This window comes from Leuresthes tenuis, unplaced genomic scaffold (assembly GCF_036924035.1).
Source record: "Leuresthes tenuis unplaced genomic scaffold, fLeuTen1.0.hap1 SCAF_7, whole genome shotgun sequence".
Taxonomy (NCBI): Eukaryota; Metazoa; Chordata; class Actinopteri; order Atheriniformes; family Atherinopsidae; genus Leuresthes; species Leuresthes tenuis.
In genome coordinates this window covers 16,038,303-16,057,217 of record NW_027325361.1, presented here as the reverse complement: position 1 = coordinate 16,057,217, position 18,915 = coordinate 16,038,303, and the positions used below count along the sequence as shown (strand labels likewise).

General features: G+C 41.2%; 1 protein-coding gene across 1 annotated transcript in view; it reads right to left on the bottom strand.

Moving 5' to 3' along the window:
* Positions 1–222: 222 nt before the first annotated feature.
* Positions 223–18,915, bottom strand: part of acbd6 (acyl-CoA binding domain containing 6) — a 30,644-nt gene continuing 11,951 nt past the window's right edge. The window contains exons 7-8 of the mRNA XM_072389532.1: positions 3,250–3,280; positions 223–1,191 (exon numbers count right to left, since the gene is read on the bottom strand). Coding sequence (XP_072245633.1) covers positions 1,037–1,191; positions 3,250–3,280 — 186 coding nt within the window. The 3' untranslated portion in view covers positions 223–1,036. The remainder of the gene's footprint in view (positions 1,192–3,249; positions 3,281–18,915) is intronic.

Genomic DNA, 18,915 nt, shown 5'->3' with positions numbered 1-18,915 from the left:
TAATAAATTGTACTCCTCTATACTCCTTACTGGGAAGTTGCTTTAAAAAAGCTTCTGCTAAATAATTGTGAAGTAATAAACACCCACAGTGAAGGGATACTGCATGTAATGGAAAGAGGAGTATTGCAGAACCGTGTCCAGTTGTAGAGTACAGTACTGCACCACACCATGTTATGGTGCTAGGGCCGTTAGTTTCGAAGAGAAAACAAAGTCCACACAGGCTTCACTGAAGACTTTAATGATGATACATATCAAATGATAAAGCTTTCCTAGGTATGTAACACAACTGAATCATGAACAAACCGTTAGAGAGAACCGACCCAGACTAAAAGGCCTGGCAGATTGTCAGACCTCAGCAGTAGGGGTGGGTGATTTGTAATCTTCATCTATGCTGATATGATAAGATATATTATGATAAACATTGGGAATTTCCTGGAATTGTATACCGTTTTAGATGAAAGTAGATGGAAACGTCTACTGTTATTACCTCTAGTGAGCTTAACACCTGATAAATCCAGATGCTTCATCACACCAATAAACAAATCTTCTCACTCAAATATTTGCAGAACATAGTCCTGCTCGTTGCTTTGGTATAGTGTTGACAGAAGTCTAATTAGACAGGAGATAGTGAAGGAATGGTTTCCTAAGAACAGCAAACCTGCAGTGAGTTGACACATCTCTGCTGCCTCTTAGCAAACACAGTATCACCCAACCCTACTGTGGAGATATACAGTTTTTCAAAGACTGAAAATACATGCAGTGCCCTTAATCTCATGTGTCTTATCAAATGGGATGATTCATGTTCACAACAGTAGCTTAGAGGAGCTGATAAATTTAAACTCACCTCAAGAACTTAGAAGTAAATGCAAACAAAGCTTCTGCAGTCCTGGTCTACAAACCGCAGGGGGCTTAACAAAGTCTCTCCAGGAATGAATAAAGGATGATGAAAAGGCGAATGAGAGAGAATGAGTTGAGCAGGGAGGAGACAAGGAGACGGGAAAAGATGCTGAAAAGATGGGGAAAACGTGAGAACGATCTAGCCTTTTGGAGCGGTGTACTGACGCAGAAGCGAGGAGATGGCACCGGACTCAGTGACCTCCTCTGGAAGAGAGCCCTCCATGTCTTTGATGAATGGGTCAGCGCCGGCATTGAGAAGGAGCTCTACGATGTCGGCAAACTCACACGCTGATGCTACGAAGAGAAAGAAATAGAACGGTGGCGTAAAAGAGGCATAACATAATCTCAAGAGGAAAAAGCTGACATTTGTGCAAACTTTCATCAAAGCGTTCATCGTGATGACTGTAAGGATAGCGGCGTCTGTCAGTCATTTCCCCACTTTGGTAAAAACCAAAATATCTTGTCTATATGATGCCTTGCCATGCAGAATAATTCCAGTGATCTGTCAACTATCCATTGAAATCAGTGTCAACCGTGCCCTCGCTTGCGCCACAGGCTTCCCTGGCTTTTTTGTTACAGACAACTTCTTTTTCTAATGAATTAAAGCCATCAGCAATGATCGCCACACTGCCCAGTTCATTTATTTTATTCGTTTTTTGCTGCTTTTCAAATTATTGATTTGAATGGCGTCACTAGTAAATATAAAATCTAGAGAGCATTAAATCATGTAAATTCACATAAACCCTCAAATATAAGTTTGAAACTTTTAAAAATCAATGAATGGGCTATTTAATTGATAATTACCAAATTTTTTTGCTATGATATTGAATGAGATAAATGTTGGTGTGTAGAAAAATGATGCTTAATGATGATGTGTACCAGGTTTGAGTGAATTTTCCTCATTCCTCTCTTTTATATGCTGTGGTTTAATACAGTATATACAGTTCTGTAGTTAATGAAAAGCCCATCTGCAGGGCCAGCACTGACACCGATCTGGACCTGAGCTTCCCTCTAACACTTCATTTCTGCCCCACTGGCAATTTGTGCCCCACTAAAAGGGTCTTGTCTCCGTCTCTCTCTCTCTCTGCAGAGTGCTGGAGGAGGGGGAGGGGGGGCTGCTTGCACTTTCTTAACCCAGTTAGTGGGTCCCTTCATTCCCGAAGCACCTCTTGCCCCCTCTGGCACCTCACCCCCTCCTCATCTCCTCTCTTCCTCTCTTGTTGTGAGTGCTCTTCTCAGTTGGTGTCAATCGCTCGCTCCTTCTAAACAGCCGACTTTGTGCTGCGCCATGTTCGCTGATGTCAGCAGATGCACTGATTGACAGCCAGGCCTTTTAACCTACAGCCCAGAGGTGGCTGGCTGGTGGGAGATGTGATGATACATCGGAATCCATGAGAGTGCGTACGCAAATGTGCGTGCACACTGGAGTCGTGCATATGAAACGGTAAGGGGTGTGTGAGGTGTGAAAAGCCACAGGAAACACAGATCAGACTAACAAAGCCTGGCAGTTTCTTTTTTTTTCCAGCCATGCTTTCAGATTTCCTCTCGTTTCTCTAAACTGTATTTTATCAAACCGGTTTGTGTGTGCGCGTGCCGGGTGTCTCGCCTGGGCCTTGAGCTGTAAAAAGTGGCTGGCCCTCAGGGGAGCAGTAGAGGAGGAGAACAATTTATGGCGAGCAGTAAACCCACAATTAATCACTTGCCAGCTACTGTGGCCCTGTGCAAAGAGAGGTAGGAATGAATTTTCATTCTCTGCTATTTGTCTCTTTGAGTTCATCGCTTATGTTTATTAGTCATCTTTTTATGCCCCATCCTCGGGGGTTCCTCTGGTGAGTGCATATGTGTGTGTTAGTGTGTTTGCAGCTGTCCGTTGGGTGATGCAACATGCCCACCCCGACGCCACCAAGCTGAGGGACAGATGGCGTAGTCACACACACACATTCACTCAGAGGACACAAGAACCGCCCCTCAGGGACATGTGTGTTGGGGCATGAGAGGGTCAGGGGAGTCTAAGGACCTCTGCTGATTTCCTCTGGGAGGTCTTGCGATTATTACACACGCACACAACCAGAGAGGCACATGCACTTGTACATACCAAAGGACATGCACATATGTGCCGTGAGGATGAAACAGAAAGAGACTTCAGAGACTTGGTGAAAACTCCAGAGAATAAAGATGAGGAATAGAGAAAGTTCCAGGAAACGGAGGGAAAAATGATCGGTTTGGGGCAAATGCAGACAAAGAGCAGGTGTGTACAGAAAACAAGCTGCAGTATGTAAAGTGAGGAGGCAACATAATGATGCAAGTGTACAATTTCTGAAGTGCTGAGATGAATATGAGAGGTCTTCTTACCATAATGTAGTGCTGTCTGTCCTTCATTATCCTGTAAAAGGCAAAACAAGTGTTCATTTCAGCAAACCTGTGACTGAGGAGGAATGAAATATTCCAGAGAGAGAAAATTCAAAGAATAATATCGGATATACTGTATATAATGCAAACATTCGGTCTGTAAAAAGTTGTAAATGACTTTAGCTCAAACTTCCCAGGAGGAAACTTGTACCTGCTAGAATACAAATGAACCTCTAGCTGAATAAAGGGTGCCATGTTTTTTTTTTTTTTTTATTGTACGATAGGGGCACTATAGCAAGAAATATTGAATTAAGAAGCATTTGGCCTGCAAACAAAAACTTTGCAAGTCCAGTCAACCTGCCAACCTGAAGTGACAAGCTACTACAACTTGGCATTTTACTGCAGAAACCCCCCACCCCACCACCACCACTTCAATTTATCTGATATCTGATCAGCCACTACCATCCTATATCAACAAATCCTTACAAGTTAGTGCAAGCAGTTGAGTGTGTTGTGGACACAACCGAAATAAGATGGGAGGGAGAAAATAAATACAATAATCATCACACACGCTGTTATATGATTGAGAATAAGAGGGAATGTGGTTCATAACTAAGTGAAAGCAAATCGGAACTTTTGACGCTTCAGTTTCCCTACCTGGATCATTGGTTCCTATTGAAGAAATGACTGTATATTCAGATTTGATATTGTCATAAACATGGTAATAATGTCACCCTTCTTCAACAGCATAGCTTCCTGTTGCATTTGAATACTGCATGTTCTGGGCAACAGTGTACTCCACGGTTCCACTGACCTAAACTATCAGTCTTTTGGGCAGAAGGGGCTTAGTAGGTGGAGTGGACATCGTTCAACTGGAAGCTTGGTGGTTTGTTCACCGGCAGCTCCACATGTGGATATGCTCGATTACAGAGGAAAATATCAAATAAGAAGCAGTGTGAGTGAATGGGTGCATGAGAAACACACTGTAAAGCACTTTCTAACCTAAACAAGGTTGAAAAGCACTATATAAATTTAGACCATTTGCCATTTGGACACACAGATAAAACTTGTGTGAAAATAAGAAGAGAGTCCCAAGAGGCTATGTGACCCTGATACAAAGCCTCATGGACGATAGAGGGGAGACCCAGTGTCAGGTGGTGACCAGAAGATCTAAAGAGGTCTCTCGCATGCATGAGTGTGTCTGTGTGTGTCCTCACAACAGTACAAATGATACTTGGGGTCAGAGGATCAATGGTAGAGATATAACTCTTGTAAGAAGTGTTAGACTGGGGACAAGGTTGGGGAAATATGTGTGCGTGTGTGCAGGTATAATAAGACAGAATATATGACAGGCATCATCAACAGCAGATTTAGTTCTTAATCACCACTCTAGGCTGCCTTTGCACCTCATAACAATGATAAATGGATCAAATTGTTGCCTCTGGTCAGAGAAGAGGAGCACTCGTTGATCAGACTACATTGGCTTCAAATGGTCAGAGACAGATTAAAAGCCAAGAGGTGCCATGACACTTCCTTCTATTCTGTAAAACATCACTGCAGTGGTAATATTACAAATTCCTAATACCACTAAGGTAAAGTTATTCATTATTCTTTCAACCTTTGCCCTTCCAAAAGCAGACATTTTCAGTTTTGGTAATTTTCCCCAAAGTCGTTTCCTCAACTCCCCTCCAATACTCTTCTTCTTCTGACTTCTCTTCCTCCTCATCCCACCTCCTTCGTCACCGCTCCTGCATTATCTCACCTACCATCTTTGGTTTTTTTTATTTCTTTAAATTCTACTTTAGTTTTTTTTGCACCTTCAAATCCAACAGCCACCTTTCTCACTCTTTGCCTCTCTGTCTCCGTCTCTTTCCTCCTCAATCCCTCATTTCCTTTCCTTCTCTTTCCCGTCTGCTTTCCCTGGCTGGGCCCAGTGCAGAGTGATCCTATTGTTGTGTTTTTCTGTCTCTCAGGGGCAGCACTTCAGAGACCTGCTGATTGGATTAGAGCTTTCTATTCCCTCTGGATGGATGGCAGGGCACAGATGCAAATCACCACCAGCGTGGAAAGCGGTGCAGTGGTCAACCCAAGACAACAATGCTGTCTGTCTGCGAGTCAAATCGCAGCCTGTGATGTTCTCAGTGTATTGTGACTCACAGTTCTGAGTGTAGAGAAAAGTGGGGAAAACGGCAGTAAAAAAATGTCACGTTGACACATTAAACTGAGAACCTGGTAATTTTCTGAAAACATAAAATTAGGTGATATACTATATATATTTTTTTTAAAATAAAGGTGTAAGAATAGTTTTTTTCTTGATTTGAAAGCAGTGTGGCACCATGGGATGATGACAGACGTTTCAAGTTGCAGGCATGTGGAAGGCCTTGATGCACATAAATACATACAGCTATAATTAAAGTGTGAGGGGTTTAAGCTTTAATCTTCAGTACTAATCTGCAGTTCGTTGTTCAACAAGCATACATGTGCACACACACACACACACACAACACATGAATGCAAGAATGCGCAACTGACGGTACACAAAACAAAACCTAGACTTTACAACATAAATCTTTAGGTATAATAAAAACAATAAAAAAAAAATCTATGTTTGAGAGGGTCTGCAGTACATGTTGAGCATGCTAGTGCATGTGTGCGTCAAACATGCTCCTTGCATGTTCACGTGAGGGGTCAGCGGCCTGTCCTCTCAGCGCTCCCTAATGCCCCCAGATCCAGGACGGAGGCTTGATGGAATCACAGGAAATTGGATTGTCTTCCATTTGCTTTGGAAGCAGCCAGGAAGAGACACTCCCTCTCCATCTCTCTGCCTCCCCCCGTACCTGCAGTTTAAATCCCCACCCCCCTCCCTCTCCGGTGCCCCCTGTTCCCATCCCATTATGGAGGCATGTTGTACCAACCCTCCGCTTTTACATGTCATCCAAAGTTTCCCCTTGCGATGCAGAAATGCCGACTGGATGTCAGCATACTGTTCAATAAAGCAGCTGCTTGCACAATACCAGAAGGAGAGATCCAACCCAGTGCAGTAGTGTATCACCCTAATGGGGTGGAGCAATATGCTTAGGAGCAGCATGGATAGGGATTGATCTATCAGTACAATTGCAGTTTTGCTGAATTTAAGTCACACCAATCTATCATTTCTACCATACAAATGATGTGAAGCAAGATGGATGAAAGAGAAAGAGAGTGAATTAATGGTATATAGGAGCTATGGCATGCAGTCTTATTTCTTAACAGATCAAAAATGATAATGCTTGTCCAAAAGTGGTCCAAAGAAAGAGGAGAACAAAGTCAGAGACCAAATCATTTCGAGGATATATTTTTGTGCACTCAGGTGTATCACAAAGTTAAAAATTCCTGGGAGCATTTTCCTGTAAGATTATCAGAAAAATACAAGTGCAGGATTGTCAAAACAACTAAATGTCAGACTCAGGCCTGCTGGGAACAGATAGAAAACCTGTCTGCAGCTCTGTTTATCAGCTAAAGGGCACACAAAAGGACAACCAAAGATGCACTCATTTCTATAAAGTGGCTAAACCTATTTTCTTCATCATTTCTGAATTCACACATCAAGGACAACAGGGCAACATATCCCCCAAACAGTGAACCTCAGCTAAACTTTACATCAGGACTAAGAGGAGGGATTACAAACATATCAGAGACAGAAACTTAGCTGGAGTACACAGAGGTCTCTGGTGCAAATCTCTCTGTGAAATTAGGTTTTTAGTCTGCCCGAGTTTCATTTTGTTTGTGCCAGTGGGACCAGAGGGAAGATTGTGATTAAAGGTTAAAGGTTTGCCACATCAACACACATGCAGGAGGAGAGCTTAGTGTGTGTTCGGGTGACAATCCAGACTGGGCGCAGAGACGCTTGGTAGATACTCTGTGACCACTACAGGGATTTTACTTCCTTGGCACATTTTCCAATAATTAATCCAATCCCCACCCACCCACAAAAAAAAAAAAAAAAAGAGAAACTTTTTTTTGTTCTGGTGGGTTTTCTCTGCACATTATTCTTATTTGTGTTAATAGCAAATAATGTCATAAGTATTTATTCTAAGAAAGCAGAAATATATTTGGCACGGATATGTCAGAAAATTAAAGCACTACTTAAAATGTGCAACATGCAGAAATTTATCATCAATAAATCATTACCTCAGCCATTTAAAGAAATTAATATAATTACAGCTCACAAACGTTGCAGCTGAGATGACAGGCAGTCCTACAGGCTAGTTGAGGAAGAGGGTTTCATGTGTTTTTCCTTCTTACTGTTAATAAAGCTTGAAGTTGCTTTGGTTTATCTGGAAAAAACTACATTACATATATACACACATCTTAGGTTTCTCAGTGGTAACTACTGTGGCTGAATGCTAAAGAATATACAGAAGTATCCTTGACTGCAGTTCCTCTTAGGGCCACTACAAAAACTTATTCTACTGCGATGCGATGTCCCCCCCCCCATATCTCTCTTTTCTCATCTAATTTTTCCGCGTCTCAGTAAACTTTCTCTGGGCTTTTTCTTCCTTTCCCGCCTCCTCCTTTTCTCCCCATGCTGTCCTTGACAGCAACATTAAACAAGTGGGGAAAAATGAACAAGCAATTATGATTTATGATCAATGCATGCAGCAGCTGCTGACTTTTATAATGACAGTGGTCGGGGGAGGGAGACGGAGAGAGGATGAATATGTGTGTGTGCGTGGGGGAGAGTGCGTGTGTCTGTCTCCAGGGTGTGTGGGGGAGATGAGGGGTGAATCGATAGGCAACGGGGATCATTGGTATGCAGATTCCAGCAGATAGAGTTCTGAAAAGCAGGTGCCATTAATCAGAAATAGCATTGATAGGATGGAGGAGAAGGTGATCCTCACTCAGTAGTTCAAAAGTATAACCGGAACAGCTGCTATGGCGCCAAAAAGCATGAGCCAAACTTCTCACGCAACTTGAAAGTAGCACAAATCTCACAGATTTCACAGATTTTCAAAAGCAGGAGTTCTAAATTTTGGCGTCATGTTTTGGGGGGCAAATATCCGATGTAATTGCAACAGGAAGCATTTACAGTGCTTTACACCTCAATGCCAAATATATAAAATGGTCAGCAAAATATGCCCGAATAAACTTGAAAATTCTCTCATTAGTGTTTTAAATGAACTCAAGTTTGCGATCTTGCTAATCTAAGATCGATTGCGAAGTGTGTGTCAAATTTTCCCAAATCGTTTAAGTTTGTATTTTGCATCCCTTTCATTAAAAGTATTTTATCTCCTGAGTGAATAGGCCTATTTGACTCCAGTTGAGCACACACATGCAGAGTGATTCGAAACCTAGCTGCATTATCTGGGTGCAAATCCAGTTTTGAGAAGCTCCATTTCATACAAATTCAATCTGAGAGATTAACAGAAGTTTCAGAGGTCAGAGATCAAACCCTAAATCATTAGGTTTAAATGTTCTGAAAATGATTGCAAGGAAAGTAAAGATGTCAAAGAATGGATCCAGCAAAGCTTGCAGAATCACCACTAAAACTGTCATATGAATATTTACACACCCTCGTGGTTTTTGCACATAGGCATTTGGAAATAAGATGTTAGACCGATATGTTCTTGCACGTGATTTTACCTTTTGTTTGCCATGTATCCCCCCCCCTCCCACCTTTAAATGGATCTGCAGACTGGGGCCAGTCTTAATTAAATCTAGGTCTCCTCTCTGAGCAGGGAGAGGTAACCTTGCCACTCAGTGTGTGAGCACTGCCACCCACGGTCAAATTAGCCGATCACCAAACTCTCCGCCCTTCACATCTCCAGGATGTCCTTCAGGCACCCGGGAGTTCCCCCTTCCCCCTCTCATCCACACTACCGGCATCACAATCGAGGGGGGTAAACCCTGAACAATCTGCTGGGTTTTAAGGATTTTTACTGTTGCCGTTGCCTGTAAGCACAATACAGCAAACTTCAAACTAACAACGTTCCTTCCAGCTTTAAGATAAAAGGGAACAAGCACATCCAAGGCTTTGTTTAATTTCAGAGTAAAAATCTTTAATGTCGGTTTTTTTTCTTCTTTTTTCTGTCATTCCAGACTAAGGGAACATACATTATGTTTACCGTCTTGTTTCTTCATGCACATCTTTCTCCTCTGCACACTCTCCCCTCCCCATATCACTGGGCTTGCTTACTCCCATGGGACACCTTAGCCTCCATTAAAGCCATCAAAGGAGGAGGATAGGGTTGGGGCTCAGAATTAACATCACCAGAGGCCCCGTCTGTCCTCCTGCGGCTCATCGATGATGTTTAAAAAGAAATATATGAAATAAATAAATACATAAAAGAGTGTAATATGAAAATCAATGGCCAGGCTGTAGGGGCTGTGGCTGAGGCATTTGGAGTGAGGGACTCATAAAGCTGAGTAGTGCAGGAGAATGATGGAAGGCAAAACACTTACTTTGTTTATTCTCTCTCCTCACCCCCATCCCCTCCCCTTGCTGTCTGATTTCCGCTCTCACTCTCTTACTCTCTTCTCCCCCCACCCTGTCTGAAACAGTCGAGGACAGCTTTAATGCTCCTGACAATTTATGTGGACGGTTAAGAACGATGGAAATCAAATAGTTGAGTGTAGGCAAGGCCCAGTGAGTGGCCAATAAGAAAGAAACAACAGCTGATGATGGCAAAGAGGACTGTTACCTGCTAGAATGGCTCTTTAGGCTGCACTATTACTGTCAAGTTGCTGGCTCTTTTCTGAGTGCTCATATTATAGATTCATAACTGTATCTATCTGATAGGCCCTTTTAACACAGCATGCTAACAGCTTTCATTTCATCAAGTTCGGCTAATGTGCAGCAAGTACTAAATATGAATCCCTTAAGAGCAGTTTACAGTGTTACTTATAAAATGTCTAGAGCTGTGTGAGGTGGCTATAGTATCTTTTATGTGTGAGTGGTCCTCTACAGAAGTGTGCTCTGATTCCTGTGCGTTTGGAAAGACCTATTTGTCTTAATCTTCCACAAGTGTTCGCCCAACAAAAATCCGTCCGAGAACAAGGTATGTAAAGGTCTGCAAGGTTGTACAAAATCCAGGGCAATTTGTAAGGAATCAAAGGCCTCGCTCACATTAAACATCAAGAGAAACTGAGCAACAACGTGGGCATTGAAGGACTGGACGGTCTCTTCTCCTCAAAAAGATCATTCTGCAGGTTGATAAAGATCAAATGGACAAAGCTGACGAAAGTTGGAAAAAGTTTTTGGGGATGAAACCAAAACAAAACGTTTTTCTTCAACTGTAAAAAGATATGTGAGGAGAAACAGTGTCGGAGCCACATCCCATTGTGCTTTCAGTGTGCTTTCAGTATGCTTTCAGTATGCTTTCGATGCGTTTGTACTTACTATTACTGACGTAACAATGAATTCTAAATTACACTCGATGAATTCTAAAGGAACATTTCAGGGCATCCCTTAAACAAAGACAAACACCCTTAGTTTTTCTGACAAAGAAGGATGAAAGATGTGTCAAAGAATGCATGTTGTTTCCCCTTCTCCCTTTCTCCAGGTCTCCCTCCGTATGTAAATTAATATGTGCGGGCCCCCCTTCGGGATTGCGGCCTGCACTTGCTTCATTAACCTGCTGCTGCCTCGTCCCGCCCTACCAGCATCATGTCTGATTGGACCGATGGCTCAGTCCTGGATGCCAATCAAGCCGCAGCAATTACCTGCACTTGTCGTTATAAAAACATTACAGCAACTCTGCTAATCAGACGGCTGTGAATTAATGTGAGCTGCTTCTTAAAGACAGGAAGGATTCTCAGATGATCTTAAATCTAATCCTTTGGCCTGTTACTTTTTTAGGATTCTTCTGCTTATCCTCTGTGTTTTCAAAAGGCCCACAATCCTTTGTGCATGTCCAAGACTTTGCAGAGAGTAATTGGATTGATGTTGGTGCATTTAAATGCACATTGTCTGCACATTGTTTTAAATGTATTTGCAGTCACCGTGAAGTTTTTAGCATTGTAATGTCTTCAGTCAAAGTACAGCTCAGTATAAATTACCAACATAAATGGCTGTTAGGCAGCCAGCTAGCTCTGATGACCCTTCACACAATGATTAGTAAATTCTGTTTTATTTCTCTGATTTACTGTTTTGTTCCACAACAGAAGAGGGGGGGCAAAGTTTAAGTCGGGATCTGCTTAGTCTGCCTCTAATGTACCGTTTTGCCTCATCTTTGCAGCCTGAATGGCTGGACGATATGATTACTCTGCTGTGATGTCCACTATTGCTATATCCTGTAAATAAAATGACTGACAGTTTTTCTCTCAAACTGAAAATATTGCAAGGATGGACTTTATGATATTCTTGCCAAAATTCAATATGATGCTGTGTCTTTTAGATGTTTTTTAAAGCCTTTTTTCGCTTAAAACCGATTATGTGTCAATATCATTGTGGAACCCCAGTATCACAGAAAACAATCATGCTGACTTACTTCCAGTGTAAACAAGACCAGTTGCATGGTAAAGAGGATAAATTTGATGGCAGAATGTGAAACAAATCAACCTCGCATCAAAGTATACATTATCATATTCCTTAACCTTACTGGTGTCCATCTTACATCTTTGTTTACTCCGCTCTGTTTTTGCCAGCCTCTTATTTTGTTCCCCATTTTTCTTCTTCTGAATTTTCAGTAGACTTTAACTGCTTATGTCCCCACCTTGTTGCCTTTTCTTTCTTAATGACCCGTTACATTTAAGAAGATGGGCTGCACAATTACCCACACACAAACACACATGCACACACACAATTATGACAAATCTTGCTGGATATTTGTTATGACTGGGCTGACTGAGCCATTAGTTATAGGAGGCAGTGCTGGGAAAGGGGAGGGATACAAACGTGTAATAATGCTCCTACCATAGAATTTCAATCAGCCACCGTGTGTGTGTGTGTGTTTGCCACTTTGATCACACAACTAGTTGACACCATAGTAGAGGACACAGATGAGAGGATTCAGTGTTCTTTGTTTGCTCCAAAGGAAGCCGAGCTTTTCTCCACAAAGCTCCTCTGCAGTAGACCAGAACGAGATGCATTTCTTGCCCAGCGCTGCAACTTTAACACGGAGTGTAAATAACCCTGAGAGAGATTTACCGTTTGTTTATGAAAAGTGTGCATGAACAGATGCGTATGATTTGTTCGGTTTGATTTAAAGGACATATTTGCTCCGATGTGCCACTCCATCTGAAACACTTTCTTTGAAAAAAAACAAAAAAAAAACAGAGGGAAGCTTTGTACACCTCTGTACATGCAGCTGGATTTTTCAGTCCTTTGATGTTATCGCAAACCTAGATTATTAAACTGGTGAGAAAATGTATTTTTCTTACAGAACTTCAGCAAAATTTAACGAACAACTGTTGATTATAATATGACACCAATTCAAAATATTGATTTGGCATTTATGAAGTGGTGGATCTGTACAAATCTTAATATTTCAGTTTAAAATGTACTTAGTCTTGATTTTAGTATAAATAGATTATCTCGTGCTTTCCATGACCTGAAGCGTTTAATGTACTTACTGTAGTGGGAGCTACATCTATTTGTTTTAAACACAAGCTTTTCCTTTACATGTCATTAGTTAGTTAGTTTAACTTTTTAATGTTATTTTTTAAATCATAAAGTCAAATTATTTTAGGTATTTTATACATTTGAGTGAAAATATATTTGGCAATTTGCTTTGAACACAAATACTTACATTTTATTTTTCTAATGTGCTCTTCAACAATAATTGATAAATAACTGCGATGCGGACATATTGGTTTAGGTTTAAACTTACTTTCCTTGCTGTTTGACTGGATTTAGGGCGATATCACTATGGGGCCAGACTTAGGCGAGTATAAAAACATGGGTTCAAAGTAACCATTTGAACATTTTACCATTTTCACTGTTTACAAGGTGATGAATGCTTAAGCTGAGGTCTCAGGTTCAGTGAAGCATTACAGCTTCACTGTGTACAGGAACTATGCTTCTCCGTGTTTTCTGGCTTATCTGTGGTATCAAAATGATGTATTATCACTTTAACCGTCACAATAAGCTTTGTTTATGCATGTTTTAATATTTTTATGCAGTTTGTCCAGTAGTCTTGAACTGGAACTTTTTCACTAACACAGTGAAAGGCACAGATGTCTGTGCAGGATCCAAGTGCAGACAGTGTGTACAAAACTTGTTGTGTGCTTACGCCACCAATTGTAGGCCACCCAGTCAGATATTTATTACTATTGATCTAGTTGGTCCTGGCTGGAGACTTTTGTTCGGCCGGCTTGAGGCTCTGACCTCAATTAAGTTATGAATTTCTATCTGATAGACTGGGAGTGCTTGGGGCCTGCTGTGGTCGCGCTACCATGCTGGATTAATTAGAATTAGCAGTCCTGCGAGTCGCCCTCCCCGCCTCATGGATCATGTTGTTTTAATACAAAGTAGAGGCGGAGGGAGGGAGGGATGGAATGAGGGGGACACTGGGGCATGGGGGGAAGGGATAGTGATGGGAGAGGGAAAAGAGACCGACAGACAGACAGACGTAGAGACAAAAAATGTTTAAATGAGTAAAGTGAAAGCATGTGATACGCTGCCATGTGCTTTAAAACCGGCAATGCCTTTCTCTCTCATCATCTGCCCTGACGTCAGACCTATATGCTTCTTTCCTTCCTGGCATTGTGCTTATGTTTGGTTAACCTGCATCTCACCTGTCTCCCCTCTTTGTCGACCTAATCCTCACTTTGCCACGTGGCCTCTCAGTAATCGCAGACTAAAGTCAGACATTGTGAGAGTCTACTCCGAACCATTCCTGTTCTTTGTTATAGTCGGAACCCCTCAGCACCAAAGCCATACATTTCCGACTTTACTTCCCATGAAAGGGTAAATCCACTCTGTAAATGAATGTTGCCATAGCAACCTGATAGCTTGCTGGTAAGGTTAGAAGAGGATTTGGGACTTTTCACCTGAAAAACAAAAGTTGTGTGTGGGAGGTGAGTGTTAGCCGTGGGTTTGGGAATAAAACACCAGGACATAGAAGACCACAGGGAGAGTGAACACACAGACACACACATAAACAGGCAGTCAAATGAAAATATTTGTTCTTCGGTCTCGAAAATAACAAAATTCCTCAGATTTTGACTATGTGCACTAAAAACATCCCAAATTCTTTGTTATTTGCAATAGTTTGTTTTGGTTGATGAGCAACTATAAGAAATAAATGTAAGAAATCACATCAGACTTTTTTTAAGAGTAGGACAGTGTAGTCTTATCAGACCAGCCGCTTGAGTAAAATGCTGGCGCTTAACGTGTCAGCAATCAGTGGATAAGGGTCACCTTAAGTGAACGTACAGAAATCCTGAGTTACTCTCATCAACCTCACACTGTCAGGAACATGCAGAGCTGGACAAAGCTGTGTTTTAAGATGAATCACGGCTGCTTCCTAACCCCATCCAAGTTGTTTTATTGACTCAACCTTACCAACAAAAATTAGGATTAAAGCAGGATTAAAGAGTGAGAGAGAGAGAAAAAAAACATGCATTGTCTAACAAAAGACACTGACAAGAAATACAACGTCCAAGGTAAAACTGAGTTAAAAAAAAAAAAGGTCTAAGAAGGAATAAAGATCTCCTTAAAACTTATAATACAAACTTTGTTGCTGGTTAATAACTTTCTACCATCCTTAAAGACCGTCCATCTTTATCAAGACTTAATACAGTGTGACTTTGTAAAGATATATTTAAAAAATAAACCAAATCTATTTCAAGCTGATTCTTGGTGAAGAGCATTTTTAATTTGATCAGATCAATGTGCTTAAATCAATGAGATTTAAACAATAGCATTGCCCAAACTTCCAGTGCTCTCATTCTTTCAAGTCTGACGGAAGATTCCTTTTTAAACAAGAATCCTTCATTTTATCAATTTGCCATACTGAGAACAAGCATATTAACTGCACACCTTCAATTAGCAGAAGAAATTTGTGCAATACGACTGAAAGATAGAGATCAGCCACTGAATGTGGGACTGTTGTGTCAAGAGTAAAATACTTATTTTCAGTAGTTTTTAATTAAATAAACCAAATAAACAAAAAAACTACACAAAAAGACTGAGTTTTGATGATCTGAATGCATTTCAGTCATGATCTAAAAGGTTATTACAATTTAATTTCCTGGAAACTACTCTAGTTCTTCTCATCATAAAACATAATAAAGCAAAAATTCACTAAACACCAGTTGATAATAGTGATAAATTCATTCTGGCTTGGATCGGTTTTCACAGCTGGTATGATGGAATGTCCGTAAGTTAAGCCTATTCCTCATTAATGTGGTTAAATATACTCTACCACAAAGAATAAGTGCTGTACTTAAATTTTAATTTCCATTATTATACAAAATGAGGTTTCACTGTCATCCTCTCCACCGTTGGTGCTGCCTGCCCCACTTTTGCTGGGAGTATTAGCTGAGGGAACACTGACATGGTGAGGAGGAGGCGAAGGTTTAATGTACCGTAGCAACATCAGGGTCTGAGCTACAGTTGGCAGGTGGCAGATCTGTGATCTGCGTATTCAAACACTCGCAGCTACCTATTGTGGTCCCTTGAGCCTGGATTAACTATCAAACGAGCCCTTAATGCAGGTTACCAGGGTTTGAGAACAATTCGCTAAAACAATCAGTTGATTAATTTCCAACGATTTTTCTCCTCTGCCAAGCAAAATAATAATACTTTTTGTTTTAACTCTAAAGTGCCCCTCCCCTTTTTAATCAACAAATTAAGCATAAATCATGTTTTATCTTTATTTACTGGTTGCACGGCAGTTGGTGGAGGTCAAGGGAGATTACGGGTCGCTCTAATAGACTGAAAACAACCCAAACATTCCTCTGTTCCTCTCATGATCGCAGCCTCACGTTCTCTTTGTTTCACGTCAAAACGGGCAAAACGACAGATGCATAAAACCTTCCATTACATTTTCTATCTTTCCCGGTATCAATAAATACTCTACTTTTTCCCCTTCATTCCACTCTTCTGCAATGTGCCTCGCCTCACCTTAAAGGGTGTCCATGCAAGTTCTAATGAGAAGGATATTGTTTTGTAAGCTTTACATAGTGAGATAATTTGGCATCGCAACAGAGTGGTATGATTTAGCTGACTGTATTTTTCCTCTCAGCCCCCTCTTTATCACATCATAAATCTGCTTCCAGTAACTCTGATTCAGAGGTCCAGTTTCAGTAATTTTCAGTCTCCACAGCAGATTTCCTCTGACACCTGAGAGACTGGCAGGTGGGAAGACCTCGATGGCCTGAATTAATGAATTTAGCTAATACCTGTGTACCCACTGACTGCTAATCCTGCTTTGTAAACACACATTGAAATTTTTCACCGTTCACGTCCACAAAAGGGCCAATTTTAAAACAGAATGGGATCGTTCGCATCCATGGGTCATTTATTATTGCTTTGGCGACTCTTTTTTTGCTCCATTAAAAATGGTTCAGGAAAAGGAAAGAAACACGTGGTGGTATGAGGTTAAGCAGACACGGACAAAAGGGTTGCTGGGAAATTCAGCCGTCTAACATCAATACCTGCGCAAAGATTTATATTTCTTGCTTTGACTGTTGAAAACTCTTAGCACTTAGAGATATTAATCTATATTCTAATGATGGATACATGACTGCAAATGCGCTACATCTTGGAGAAAAAAGGACAAAAGCCTCCATCTATACATCAGTCCCCCACTGCTGTCATTATCTTGATACGGCTGTAAATCATCAGTAAATTGTTTCGTAGTTATCCCACTGTTAAATCCAACCCCTCCCCACAAGCATTCAAAACAAAAGGGCCACACATGACCACAAAAGAGAAAGTCATTTGTGAAATGTCCTGATTATGTGGGTTGTGCAACGTAAAACAATTTGCCTGATTACTTCCAATTGATTTGTCCTCACAGTTAAAACCTCAGTGAGAAGCCCAGAGAGCTGCACTGTGTCGTGCTGCTGCTCAGGGAAGAGGAGTAATTTCTCCGATGTGCAGCTGAGCCAGCTTACCGCCAAAGCTAAAGCCTGGTTGCTGCTAAACCTTGGGGAGCCTAAACACAAGGCTAGCTACAAGCTAACTCCCTGAGGGATTTGCGAGGGACAAAGTGAATTAAAGGTGACCTTCTGAAAGGGATGGAGAGTATGGAAAGACAGAAGGGAAGGGCGATGGGGTGCTGGAGATATAACTGTTGGCCCACAGTTTACCTGAGCATATTTTCAGATCTAAGACATAAGGCTCCCGTCACCTTTCCATTATCCCTATGCAAATACAGCCCACAGCCCATTTTCCAGAAAAGTTGGGAAAGGTTCTACAGTGTCCAAAGAAATAATTTGCAATGTGGTCGCTGACCAACTTCACTGTATTAAAAAACTATATATATAAGAATACAAATACAATGCAAACAGCACAATCAAAAAAAGTTGGGAGAAAGGCAAAGAAAAACAGAGTTTTACACAATAATCAAGTAACACTGGTCTAGAAGATTCTATAATCAGCTGATTAAGTGGTGACAGGCGAGAGTGTCGTGACTGAGTAGAAAAACAGCATCAACCAATGACTCAGTCTTCTCAAGCAAAGACAGGTTGTAACTCACCACTTTGTGCCAAACTCTGTCAGAGAATCATCAATACGTTCCAAAAAAGAGATTCTTCAAAGCAAGACTGTAAAAAGAAATTTGGTCTCTCGACATCTACAGTGCATACAATAGTGGAAAAGATTCAGGGAGTCAGAAGGAATCCCAGCACAGAAAGGTCAAGGACAGAAACCACTAGTGGAGAAGCATGACCTTCAAGCATGAGAAACCGTCAAGTAATCAGGATCAATATAGCCTCATAGATTCAGGAATACTTTGGGAAACTGTGTTCATTAAACACAGTCCTTCTGCTGCATCCAGAAATGTAACCTAAAACTGGATTAGACAAGAAGTGAAGTCTTATGTCAACTTTGTGCGGAAACATTGCCAACACAAGCTCATCTCAGACGGACAAAATAACAGTGGACACGTTTTCTGTTGGCAGTGAGTTCACATCTGGTTCTACATGTCAAAGAAGAGAAGGACCATCCAGTGAGAGGTGATAAAGCTGGCATCTGCGATGGTATGTGGGTGCATGGGTACCAACGGCATGGTGACCTCTATTCATGTGAACGTACCATTGATTCAAAGGAGCATATTGGTATTTTGCAAAGACACAGGCTGCAATCAAAGCTGTTATTTCAGCAGGTCAAAGCTGGGCTTCATTCTGCCGACTTACAACAGCATGTTTTCATACACACAGAGTGTGTGTGCTTGACTCGCCTGCCTGCTGTCCACGTGTGTCTACTTTTGGAAATGCACGGTGCTTCATGAAGAGGAGAATCCGACAATAACAACCAAGGACTGCTGTGCAGCTAAAATCTTGTATTTACCAAGAATGAGCACAAGGCAACAAATTTATTGTCTTTTGAAAATTTCCCAAATTTCCTCAAATTCCTTCTAAAATAACATAAAAATCACATGTGCATGAAAGTTATGCTCTTCCATCTCATTCTGGAGTCTGCTACTGTACATTTCTAGATAGATTACTATTACAAAATAAGTCACAGAGGAAAAGAAAACTCCTTTGACTGAATATCTGAAAAAGCTCAACCATAATTAA